The following is a 12,297-nucleotide window of genomic DNA, read 5'->3' on the forward strand; positions in this document are numbered from 1 at the left end:
GAAAACAGTTTACAGGGAAAGAGTACATGTTAAGACAAAAAGGAAAATTGAAAATAGTCTAGTCTGGTTTGTACATGGAAGGCAAGGAGGGAAAAAGAGATCAGTTTGGAAGGGTGTTCAGCAAAGGTCTCATTCCAAGTGTAATGTGGGACCACTTACTTGCTTTAAGAAAGGGAGGAATGGAGTTGGGGGTGTAGCTCAACGGGAGAGCACACGCTTAGTATGTGTGAGACAATGGGTATAATCTGCAGCACCAAAAAAAAAAAAAAAAAAAAAAAGGAAGGAGAGGAACAAGGAAATTATTTATATAAGGTACTGAGTTGTTATGCTATTATGAAAAGATTGATTTTGGTAGAAAAAAACAATTAATGACCTGCAACACTAAAAGCAGAGGAGTTAATAAAGTCCATTGTGGGGTAGCTTCAATTAGTGAGTTGATGCAGCAGTAGACTTTAACCAACCAGAGTTGCAATGGGATGAAAGGTTATGTATAAAATAGTGCTTCTCAAAAACTAATATGCATATGAATCACCAGGGGATCTTGTTAAAATGCAGATCCTGATCATGAAGTTTGAGATAGGGCCCTAGATGCTGCATTTCTGATGAATTTCTAGATAATGCTGATGCTATTGGTATAGAGACCACACTTTGAGTAGCAAAGATTTCTGTATTAAAGAAATAGAATTTACAGGAATTCGTGATCAGTTAGGTGAGAGGGATCAGAAATGAAGTAAAATGCATTGTCAGACAAGTTTTCTACCACTGAGCTATACCCCCAGCTTAAAATGCATTATTAGAAAATTAGAGTCAAATTTCCAGCTTGAGTATCTTGGTGAAGGTTATGCTATCCACAGATACAAGATGTGGAACAGGTTTGGGTGGGGTAGATAATAAGAGATAACATTTATTGGGTACATAACATAGTATGTGCCAGGCTCTTCATATGTGTTGTTTTATTCATTCTGCACACACCAAATTTCTGGGTATTACTGTAATCCCCATCTTAGGTCTAGGGAAACTGAGGCCAAGGTAACATAGGCGGTAAGTAAATCAGCTGAGATTCAAACCCTCCCAGAAGTCTAAGCTCAAAACTCATGAAATTAACCATTGGCAGTTTGGGCATGTGGAGTTGATGCACCTGTGGGATGTTACATGGAGCTGTCCAGGGTACAGATAAATAAGCTAACCTGGAGTTCAACACATAGATTCTGAGCAACAGTTACAATAGGAGGAATTAAGGCATTAGAGTAAATGAAGTCATCCGAAGATGGCACAACCTACTTCTTCAGCACGCTGTCAGTTGTTTCATTTTCCTTTTGCATTTATCTACTACAGAGAAGGAATTTGAGTCTATTTTTCAGCTTTTAAAATAAATAACCTTTTTTCCTTGATTGGATATTGTTTGTTTGTTTCTGGTACTGGGGGACAGGATCTTGATAAGTTGCTTAGGACCTCGCTAAATTGCTAACGCTGGCCTCAAACCTGAGATCCTCCTGCCTCAGCCTCCCAAGTTGCTACGATTACAGGCATACACCACCACACCCAATTTAGTTTGCCCTTTATGCCTAAAATTTACCAATTTACCAGTTTTTACAGGGTTTTTGCTTTTGGTACCGAGGTTTGAACCCAGGGATGCTCTACCCCCGAGTTACATTCCCAGCTCTTTAATTGTAAAACAGGGTCTAAGTTGCCCAGGCTGGCCTCAAACTTGAGATCCTTCTGCTTTGGCTTCCTAGCACTTGGATTATAGGCATGGTCATGGTGCCCCAACTTCCCAGATTGTGTCTTTAAGTTGGTTTTGCTTATTTATTTTTCTGGATCCTAGTGAACCGAGCCCATTTAATTTTCCACCTCCACTTCAGATCTTTTCTATAAGTCTTCTTCCATTATAATTTTGATTCCTACTTGCAATTGGCTTACTGTTTTCCTTTGGGGGATACCTATAATTTGAATTCCCATGATCATCTCCAACTTCAATATCTTCTCTAATAATTCCACCATTTTGTTCTATACTCTTGAAGTTTTTCTCATGTACATCTTCTACATTGCTTATTTACTTTTCTGTATCATAAAGTCTGCTTTTTACTGCTTCGACTTTTGCTTTTACCTTATTGTGGTTTTAATTTCATGGTATTCTCCATTTATTTTGGTCTTTGAAGAAAGACACAATATCCTCTTTTAGTAGAGAATAAGGATTTGGTGTTTTCTAAAATTAGGTTTCACCTCACCTCATGGGATATATTTATGTGTGTGGGTATGTATGTGCATATAATTTTTATTTTAATTTTTTTACCAGGGATTGAACCTAGGGGCTACAGGTGTTTAGCCACTGAATTTCAACCTCAGCCTTTTTAAAAAAAAAAAAAAAAGAAAGGGTCTTGCTAAGTTGCTGAGGCTAGCTTTGAATTTGAAGTCCTCCTGCCTCCCCTGGTTGGGATTACAGTTCTGCACCCCACACCCCGCCAAAATATATTTTGAAGGAGTTAATTTTTGGCTCTAGTGCTTTGTTTTCTCATGTGACACATTCCCCCCACCAACACACACAGGTTTGTTGTTTTTTTTTGGTGCTGGGCACCAAACCTAGGACCCCTAACATGCTGAACACTCACTCTCCCATTCAGTTGCACTCCAGTTCCACACACTGGGTTTTTTAAGGAGTTATTTTCTTTGTTAATGTCTGAAAGTTCAGAGTTGATGGCTTTGAAGATCTCCCAGTTGGCCAAAGAGGATGAGAAGACAGCCACTCCTATTTCACTCTCCAGAGATAGCAAGGAAATGGTGCAGAGGCTCCACGACTAGCTAGTTTTTCCTAAATCTTGATGTTTCCGTTTTCGTGATTACACGTTTGTGTTTATTTTTCATTATGTCTAAGTTTCTGTTCATCTGTACTAATCTGGGTCTAAGTCTGTGCTGTCTTTCTAAAGTGTATCAACTTACTACCCACTAACTCCTTACTGTTTTGTATATCTTCAAAATACTTACAAGTTTGAGTATTATACTCATGTGTCTCCTCTCTCTAGACGGTAACTTCCAAAGGATGTATCCCTAAAAACGCGGTAGGTGCGCGACAAATATCTGAACAAACCTCTGATTAGTGGGTCCACTTAGTCGCTCATTTTGGTCTCTACATTTGTGTCTCACACTTTCTTGGTATGCAAATGTCTGTCTTGGTCATGCTTTCGGGTTTCTGTCCTGATCCAGAGGTCTAAGTTCATCGCTGTGTGAGACATGGATTTGCAGAGGTCCCAGTGACTAGTGTGTAGTGCGTCCTAGCGTCCAACGTGCAGTTCCAAGTTCCTCTGGCTCTGTCATAATTCCTTTCCGGGGTTCGCACTGCTTCTCGTTGTCTCTGCTGGTGGGCTATGTCACGATGCTTCAGCCTCCTTCCGAGGCTCTATAGCGAATGCACGTGACCCGGCCGCCGCCGCCCGCCGCCTGCAGCCCTGCTCCGCGCTGCGCTCGCCTCTTCCGCCGGTCCGCGTGGCCCCGCCCTCGCTCGTCATGAGCCAATCCTCGAGCACGTCGCTTGTCTCCTCCCCGGCGCCCTCCTCGGCGCGCGCCCCTCCCTCCGCCCGCCCGCCGGCCCGCCCGTCAGTCAGGCAGGCAGTCGGTCCGAGCGGTCGTAGTCTCTCCAGTTCTCTTGAGCGTCGTTGTCCTTCTTTCTTGGTCAGCAACAGCGGCTGCACCGGAGGCGGCGCAGTCCGTTCGGGAGGCGCGACAGGGCCTAAGCAGCGACAGCGGAGCGTCGAGCCGAGCGCAGCTGAGGCGGCGGCGGCGGCCCGGCAGCCAACATGGCGGCGGCGGCGGCGGCGGGCGCGGGCCCGGAGATGGTCCGCGGGCAGGTGTTCGACGTGGGGCCGCGCTACACCAACCTCTCGTACATCGGCGAGGGCGCCTACGGCATGGTGTGGTGAGTGGCCGCGCCCGCCCGCAGCTCCGGCCGCGCCGGGACACACCACGCCTGGGGCTCCCGCGGACGCAGCCTCGGCCTCACCCGCGCCTCGGCCTCCCGCGCTGCGACCCTGACCCCAGACTCTTGGTCCGCGCAATGGGGTTTTTGCGAGGGGGTTCCCGGGGGTGGTCAAGAATTAGGTGGTGTTTGGGGGGCTTCCGGGGACTGCCCACTCGCATTTGGGAGTGACTCGGGGCGGAGGCTAAGGAGACCCCCGGACTGGGTCGCAAGCGCGGACTTTTAAGCCTGGACCCCCGGGAAGGGAACCTCGGCACCCCTTGTGCCCTGTCAAGTGTGATGGCCTTATTTTTGAGGTTCGATTGTAAACCGTAGGATGCCATTAGATGCTCCTCGATGGTGGCGGCGGTGTTCTTGAAAGCCGTTCGCTTCGGCGTATGTGTAAAACACTGAAATAATTTTCTCCTCCCATCTGTTTACCGTGAACAGCTTTCATTAAGTACCTCCAGTGATGCTAAGGGTGCTTTCCTGTACAAGCTTTCTAAAAAGCATTAGTGACACCAGTGTTGGTTGTGAAATATTTCAACCTTGAAGTCTTTAAATGACTTTTAATATTGTACTGTTTGCGTTTCAGGAAGGATAAGCCAGCATCACTTTCTTAACTTATTAAAGATCTGTTGAGTTGGGCCTAATTTGACTCCCCTTTCCTTACTCTACGTGAACACTCTTAACAGCATAAATGCATCCAGACTTTTTAGCTCAGTTATTATTTCCTGTTAATGTTTTTAGTGGTCAGTATATATGCATCCTAAGTGGAATTCTTGCACAGTCACATTCAGACTCTCATCTTGATCCAGATTCCTCAGAAATGTTCTTGGAATGATGGTGGCGGTATTGTTTTTATTATAATGAGCTAACTATAGTGTTTTGTGCTGATGACTTGTGGAAGTAGATTCTCTTACACCTAAATCTTGTGTCTCTTTTGTTGTTTCCTTTTGTGTTTATTTCCTAAATTAGTTTAGGAAGTAAACTAATTTATTGACTGCATCATGGCGGGTACTGTGCTACCTTCATTATTTAATTTTATCTGGCTAGCCACCTTGTGGAAGGAAGAAAGTGATATTCCTCTTTCAGGTAAGGGAGTATTTCTAGTTGAAGTCAATTCCCAAGGTCACAGATCTAGAGTCAGGTTTAAAATTATATACTGATATCCTATTTCAAATGCTGCAGCTCTTTTCATTATACCCAGCTTTCCTTAGTGTTACTAAGAATTCAGAAGTTTAGCATATTTTACTGTTATGAGCAAGTCTTTTTTTTAGAAATGCATTCAAATTTGAATGGTTATAATTTTAGAAATGCCAAGGAGGGCATGTCTTAACTAAGTAGACTAACATTCTTTTAAAAAAATACTATGAATATTTTCATTTTCTTTAGAAGCAAATGCATTGCAGTGTACAATTGTGAAAATTAACTTGAACTCACAGGCTGAGCAGCCAAAAGAGACATTAAATTAGGTCAGACCATAGACAAATAAGGTCCTGAAACTAGTGGAAAGAAAGTACTGCCCAAAGCATCACTTCTGTCATATATCTCATTGTTCTTGCACCAGCTGGTAAGTATGCTAGTAAATACATCATTAATAGATGGTCACAGTTGCCCCTTACATCCTTTGATCTCTTTCTAAAAATAAAATTATTTGAAATATGGTCTGAAAAAAATCATTAGAAGATGTCAATTTAAAGTCTCCCCCACCCGCATCATGAGATACAAGTCTGGAGATTATTTATATCTGGGAGCTCTTTTACTCACTGTTGTAGATTTATTTGACCTAGGTCTCCAGTTGAAATGCCAAGTCCTTTTACTGTTTTTTTCCTTTTCATAAGTAAAATACAGATATAATTGGAATTTGAATCCTGGACTCAGATGATAGCCTTTTATTTTCAGATTGAAAATACATCTTAATATTAATTGAATCATCTACATTACACATTACCTTTACATATATATGTATGTATTTTTTGTTTTGTTTTATTTTTAGTTGTAGGTAGACACAATACCTTTATTTTATTTTTAATGTGGTGCTAAGGATCAAACCCAGGTCCTCAGCGCATGTCAGGCGAGTGCTTTACCACTAAGCCACACATTATCTTTTGATCAATGTTGATTAACAAGTGTTGGATTTGTAGAGAGCTTCTTGGCTGAAATGTTAATATTTGAATAGTGATCTCTTTAAAAATTTAATACTTCCAGAAGGATTTAGGGATTTCTAGATTTTTTTTTAGCAATTTTAAAAAATTTTTCTGAATCAGTTCGTTAGGAATTGCAGCAGTTTTGTTCATGTTCCTTTCCTAATCATTATATGGAGGATAAAAAAATGAAGAGGGCTTTGAGTAGGGCCTTTAAGAGTGGGTGTGATTTTGATAGACAGATAATAGGAGCAAGTGACAGCTTGAGCTGTGAAATATAATCCTGGAAAAGTACTTAGGTGACAAACTGTAGAGGATTCTTAATGGCAAATCCGAGTTTGACTATATTTGTGCAGTGGAGAGGCATTAACATTTTTGAAATGCAGTCATATGGTCAGTTTTGAAATTTGCAGGGAAGATGAATTAATACTGGTGAGAATGATAGGGAAAAGAATTGGAATGGGGACCATTGTAACTATCTAAAAGAATAGTGATCCCGTGGCAGAAGGAATTAAGGGGTCTTGGATAGATGGCATCAGTCATAGTAGCTCTTATGGAAGAATGGTAGAAAGACTTGTAATCATGCAAGTATGGGTAGGAGCAAAAGAGATGAAACTTAAAACTTAAAAGAATGAGAGACCAAGAAAGGTGGGATTTGGATTTCAGAGATTTCTGTGAGAGAATGAGACAAGGCTTGACGATTGATTATGGATATAGTTGTTAATTGCAAGACTGTCTTGGGAACCTGGGATGATGGAGGTGCCATTATCCAAGAGAAGAAGTACTGGAGGCAGAGCAGATTTATCTGGGAGAAGTAGTAAATTTTGATGTAGGTTTAAGATAGTGATTCTTACAGCCCATTCAGGCTATATGAAAAACATATTGAAATTTTTAACAGCGATGCAGGAACTGGAGATGAAATTTTGTATATAGGGAATGATAGCTCAAATCTTGAGTGGAGGAGCATAGATTCTTTTTGGGGGTCATTGATTACATAAAATTGCAAACATATGTTCTTTTTGGTGTATGACCTACAATACTCAGTAGATTTTCAGAGGGGTTTGTTATCCCAGGAAGGTTAAGAATCCTGAGGTAGAACAGATGGACCAAAGAATTTACTCTAGCATACAAATACTTCAAGAAGCAGATAAAAGGGCTGGGGATATAGCTTAGTTGGTTGAGTGCTTGCCTCTCAAGCACAAGGCCCTGGGTTCAAATCCCCAGTACCGCAAAAAAAAAAAAAAGAAAAAAAAAAGAAACAGATAAAAGAAGAGGAACCTGAGGACTGGTGAAATGTGTAGGAAAAGACTGGCAGGATTGAGAGAGAAGAAATGGAAGATATATGCTTGATTGTCTTGTTATCCGAGATAAAAAATCATTATTTTGGAGTAGATGAGTTTGAAATGTTTCTGAATGTGACAGAGATGGGGTCATCTCCATAGAGATGTTAATTTAATCCTTGTGAGTGGATAATATGAGAAAAGATCTGAGAACTGATCCAAAGAAATGCCAACCTCTAGGTGTCAATATATGGCAAGTTACAGAAGAGGACAGAAAAATGTCTGAGAGATCAAAGAACCAGCCAAGAGTGCATATTATCAAAGGAACCCAGAGAGTCAGTGGTCATTACAGTATTGGTATTGAACACCGCAGAGGACAAAAATAATGCATCTGAAGACAAACTGTTGATTTTTCCACTCCTCTTTTTGAAAATGTAAAAGAGTGGGCTCAGTGGCACATGTCTGTAGTCTGGGCTTCTGAGGATATTGAGGTAGGATTCCAAGTTCAAAGTCAGCCTGGGTGATAAAATAAATAAAGGTTTGGGTTTTAGCTAAAGTGGTAAAGTGCCCTGGGTTCAATGCCTAATACTTCAAAAATAAAAGGATGATTTCAACTAAAATTTTATTATGGTCACATTCCTGATGGTATGGTATTCTGTCTTGTTGAGGTTTTATGATTATAGCAGTCTAGTAGAAGTACTGTACCATTTATTCTGCAATTTCTGTTTTGTTTTTATAAACATGCATTGTTTAATCCTCTTAACCACACTGCAAAGGGGGTTGCTCTTTTTTTTTTTTTTTTTTTTTAATCAGTAAGGAAAGTTGACAGTTTAGTTATCTTGCCCAGCTAGGAAATAACAGGACAACTCATTCTGTCTGGTTCCTAAAAAAATCAAAATTAAAGTAGAAGAATGAAGGTGTAGTTCAGTGCACAGCAGTTGCCTAGCATGTGCAAGTCCTTGGTTTGATCTTGGCACCTCAAAAAAAAATTAGAGTTGAAAAAGTATATGGTTTCAACAACAGAAAATATCTTTTGCCTATTTTCACTTGTATCACTTTTTACCTTGCCATTGGTGGAAAACCAGATGTGGTGGCAAACACTCAAACCCAGCTACTCAAGAGGCTGAGGGAGGAGGATGGCAAGTTCAAGGCCAATCTATGCAACTTGGCAAGACCCTTTCCCAAAATTAAAAAAAAAATTCATGCAAGGCCATTTACTCAAAATATTTATTGAGCACTTATTGTGCCAGGATTCACTTGGTCTATGCACTTGACTAACTTAATCCAAATAGTGGAATGAGGTTGGTGGGCAGTAATACAGAGACTATACCACCACTATGTGGGATGGAATATGAAATGTTGGGAGGAAAAGAAGGCCTGAGTGACATGGGACTAGGCTTTTTATGTGGCCTTACACACTTTTGAGCTTGGTGTTGATGTATGAATTGGGAGTTTGCCTTCAGAAGTACTTTTTAGGCAGAAGGAAATATACATGGAAAGACACAGAAGTCTGAAAACAGCCCATGAAGTCAAGGAAACCACACATCGTTTGGGGTGACTTTGGGAGAAGGCTAGAGTTGAGAAGAGTTGGGGTGGGCAAGTCCAAATTCTGAAGGGCAATGTTTGTTAAAGAGTTTGATCTTGATTTTGTAAGTGTTTGGAAGTCATTAAAGCATGGCCCTCTTTTCGCTAGTTCTTATCAATTTGGTTGGTTGTATTTCCCTCACTTTGCTTCTCTTATGTTTTCTACCTGTGTGCCTACTTGCTCCTTTTTTTTTGCATATTGGTCTTGGGGTGATTTCACCCACCTTCTCCTGGGGGGTTTGGAAATGCAGAGGGCTTTTTTGTTGTCAAATTTTTGGTGGGGATATTGGCCTTTTCTATCTATGATGAGGGCAGACATTCTAAATGATCTACAGTTCATGGTACAGTCCTGCCACTGGAGAACAGTACTGCCAGAATGCCAGTAGTATACCTCTAAACCTAAGAAATGTTGGGTCCTGTTAAGTTGTGGCTTCTGCTAAGACTCTTCGCAATGAACTTTGCCTTATTGCTCTGTACTGTTGCCCTCCCTTCCGCCCTGAAACTCCTGGGTTTTGGGTCACCTGTTTGAAAGGCAGAAGCAACAGTAGTATATATCTCTATTGGTGATAGAAAACTCTTGTACCCTTTTTGGAGCAGAAAATAAAGAGACCAATTTACATGAATAGCAGGAAATCTAGTGTTTCTGAACAGAGCTTAGAGTGCAAATAAAACTAAGAAAAAATTAACTTTGATATTAATAGTATCTCTAATAATGTGCTTCTGGTAGTTAACTGTGTTACATTTTTCCCATGAACTTAATTTGTGTATTCTTAGTTCTCAGGTATTATAAAAAGATTGTTAAGAAAGCATCCAAGTTGAGTTCTTCCATGAACCAAAATTTGTGCCTCACTTTGCAAACAGTAGTACTTAACAGTTGATTTAAAAACCAGTTGATTTTCCAATAATCATACAGAACTCCCTTCATCTAGCCTACTTGTTCCTTCTACCTACCAAACTTGGGATACTGTTTCTTCCCTTTTGCTTCTTTTTTCTCATACATGTTCTGGAGCTTCCACCCTAAGAGGTATCTATGAGCACATTTAGTAACTGCACTGTCTCTGCTTCTACTAGGAAAGGCTACCTACCTGAGCTTTGAGTTGACCCACACTGTACCAGGAGGAAGAGAGATACAAGGGGATTTCTGAACCAGGCTTTCTGGAATCTGAGCAGAACCACAAAAGGAGAAAGCTAGAGGCAGCTCAGCAAATTTATGGGTTCATGCTTTATCAACTAAAAATGAAAGGATTGGGTTCTATCTGGTTTTCAAACAACCTCTGAGGGGTTTTAGGCCTTACCCTAAATGGGGACCTTTCATGTACAGCATGCTCTTTCCTCATTGAAGCATCTCTGCATTTTTCTTATTTTTTCTTTTCTTATTCTCTTCTTCCTTCTTCCCCTTCCTCTCTTTCTTTCCTTTCATTCATTGATCACTTTCACATATATACTTATAGGATCAGCAGGGTGAGATTCCATTTGAGAACAGGATTCAGTTGCTCTAAAAGCATTAGGAAACCAACAGTATAGATACTCTCTAAGGTCCGTCTAAGGTTCTCAGTCTTAGGGCAGACTCTTGGTTTGGAACTAGAGTCTGGTAAGAGCTGGGAAGTGGTGTGGGGATAGTGGGTGGTCTGTGTGGGATATTCCATGACCAAACTTGTCTCGCTTTAGGTTATTTGACATTCATTCTCATCCTCATCTTTGAGGGTTTTTTTTTTTTTTTTTTTCTTTTTCTTTATAGATGAGGAAACCAGATCTTAGGTAACATGTCCATGGTTCATAGCCGACAGATATATAGTAGAACTGAAATTTGTCTGGACCCCAAAGCCTGTGGATTTTTTTTTTTTTTTTTTTTTTATGACTATACACTTTATACACTTTCCTTTATTATACTAAGCTATTGGGAAATACACTTCCTACAGCCTGGGTTTCTGAATGCATTGACAATGAAGTATGAAATGAATGATTTATTTATTTATTTTATGTGATGCTGAGTATCAAACCCAGTGCCTCACACATGCTGAGCCACAACCCTAGCCCTGAAATGATTTTCATAGTCCACTTGTTCCTGAAGAGGAGGTCGGAAGAGTAAAACTGTATAACCATAAGGAAGGTATGTTAAAGCAATTTAGTATTTATCAGAAGAGTAATATTAATTTCTTCTCACCCCTCCTACTTACCTCCAGTAGTTTCTTGATTTTGAATCATTTGCTAAATATTAAACATGTACTTGACCTCTGTGCTAAGTGGTAGGAACGAAGTGGTAAACGGATGCGGTTCTTACTCTTTGGCATGTACAGTCCAGTAGGGAAGTTATAACAAACTGAGAATGATGAGGTGTGCAGTGCTACCAGAGGATATAAAAGGTGATGCCAAGGTACTCTTGAATAGTCAGGGGGATTTACTGGAGAAAGGGCTTTTTAAGCTGGAACCTAAAGGTTGACTTGGCACTAGCTGGATAAAAGATAAAAGTCGGGTGCTGGAGTGTTTTAGACACTAACTTATAGAGAATGGATTGTAGAGAATGAGGAGTTTAAGATCTAGGCTTTTGGGCTGGGGGTTTATAGCTCAATAGTAGAGCACTTGCCTAGCTCTCATCAGACCCTGAGTTTGGGGGCAGAGGAAGAGCTGGTCCTTTCTTTATTTTACTAACAAGGATGGGATAGGACAGTTCAATTTTCAGGTAAGATTTGGAACTAGGTAGTAGAAAACAGGCCACGGCAGCCACATCCCTCTTTATAATTAAAAATCTCCGGGGGCTGGGGAGATAGCTCAGTCGATAGAGTGCTTGCCTTATAAGCACAAGGCCCTGGGTTCGATCCCCAGCACTCAAAAAAAAAAAAAAAAAAAAAAAAAAAATCTCCTTGTGCCCTGCATCTGTGCAGGGCTGCCTTACCCCACACCCCCTTTTACTACTTCCTCATGCTCTTGGCAGAAGAGAATTGACCCTTGTTTCCCAAAGGTATGTGTCTTTATTTACTTGAGGAGCAGGCTGAGAATATTCTATGTCTGATTTCTGGTGGAGAGAATCTGAACTGACTTAGGAAAGTGTCCACCTCTTGTTTGAGGCCCAAGGGAGGGAAGGGTCATTTAATAAGGTGGGACATCTGTAAGATCTAGAGGTGAAGTGGAGGTGTTCAAAAGAGGTCCCTGGTTGACCGCTGATTTGCCAGGTTAAAATTTTGGGGGCTGTTTCCCCTGCTCTTTCCTAGGCTGAAACTGTTCACTCCTGTTAGACCTGAGGGGAAGGGAAACAGAGGAGACAGATGTCTTTAAAATAGGTGAAGGGCTTTGGATCACTTTTAGGGCTATTTTGCCTTGTCTCTGGCAGTATAGGGTT

The 12,297-nt window shown here is 40.9% G+C and overlaps 1 protein-coding gene across 1 annotated transcript in view; it reads left to right on the forward strand.

Moving 5' to 3' along the window:
• The first annotated feature begins 3,577 nt into the window (after window positions 1–3,577).
• The window catches only part of Mapk1 (mitogen-activated protein kinase 1), a 99,780-nt gene continuing 91,060 nt past the window's right edge, over window positions 3,578–12,297 (forward strand). The window contains 1 exon segment of the mRNA XM_047560833.1: window positions 3,578–3,910. Coding sequence (XP_047416789.1) covers window positions 3,792–3,910 — 119 coding nt within the window. The 5' untranslated portion in view covers window positions 3,578–3,791.

This window comes from Sciurus carolinensis, chromosome 8, assembly GCF_902686445.1.
Source record: "Sciurus carolinensis chromosome 8, mSciCar1.2, whole genome shotgun sequence".
Lineage (NCBI taxonomy): Eukaryota > Metazoa > Chordata > Mammalia > Rodentia > Sciuridae > Sciurus > Sciurus carolinensis.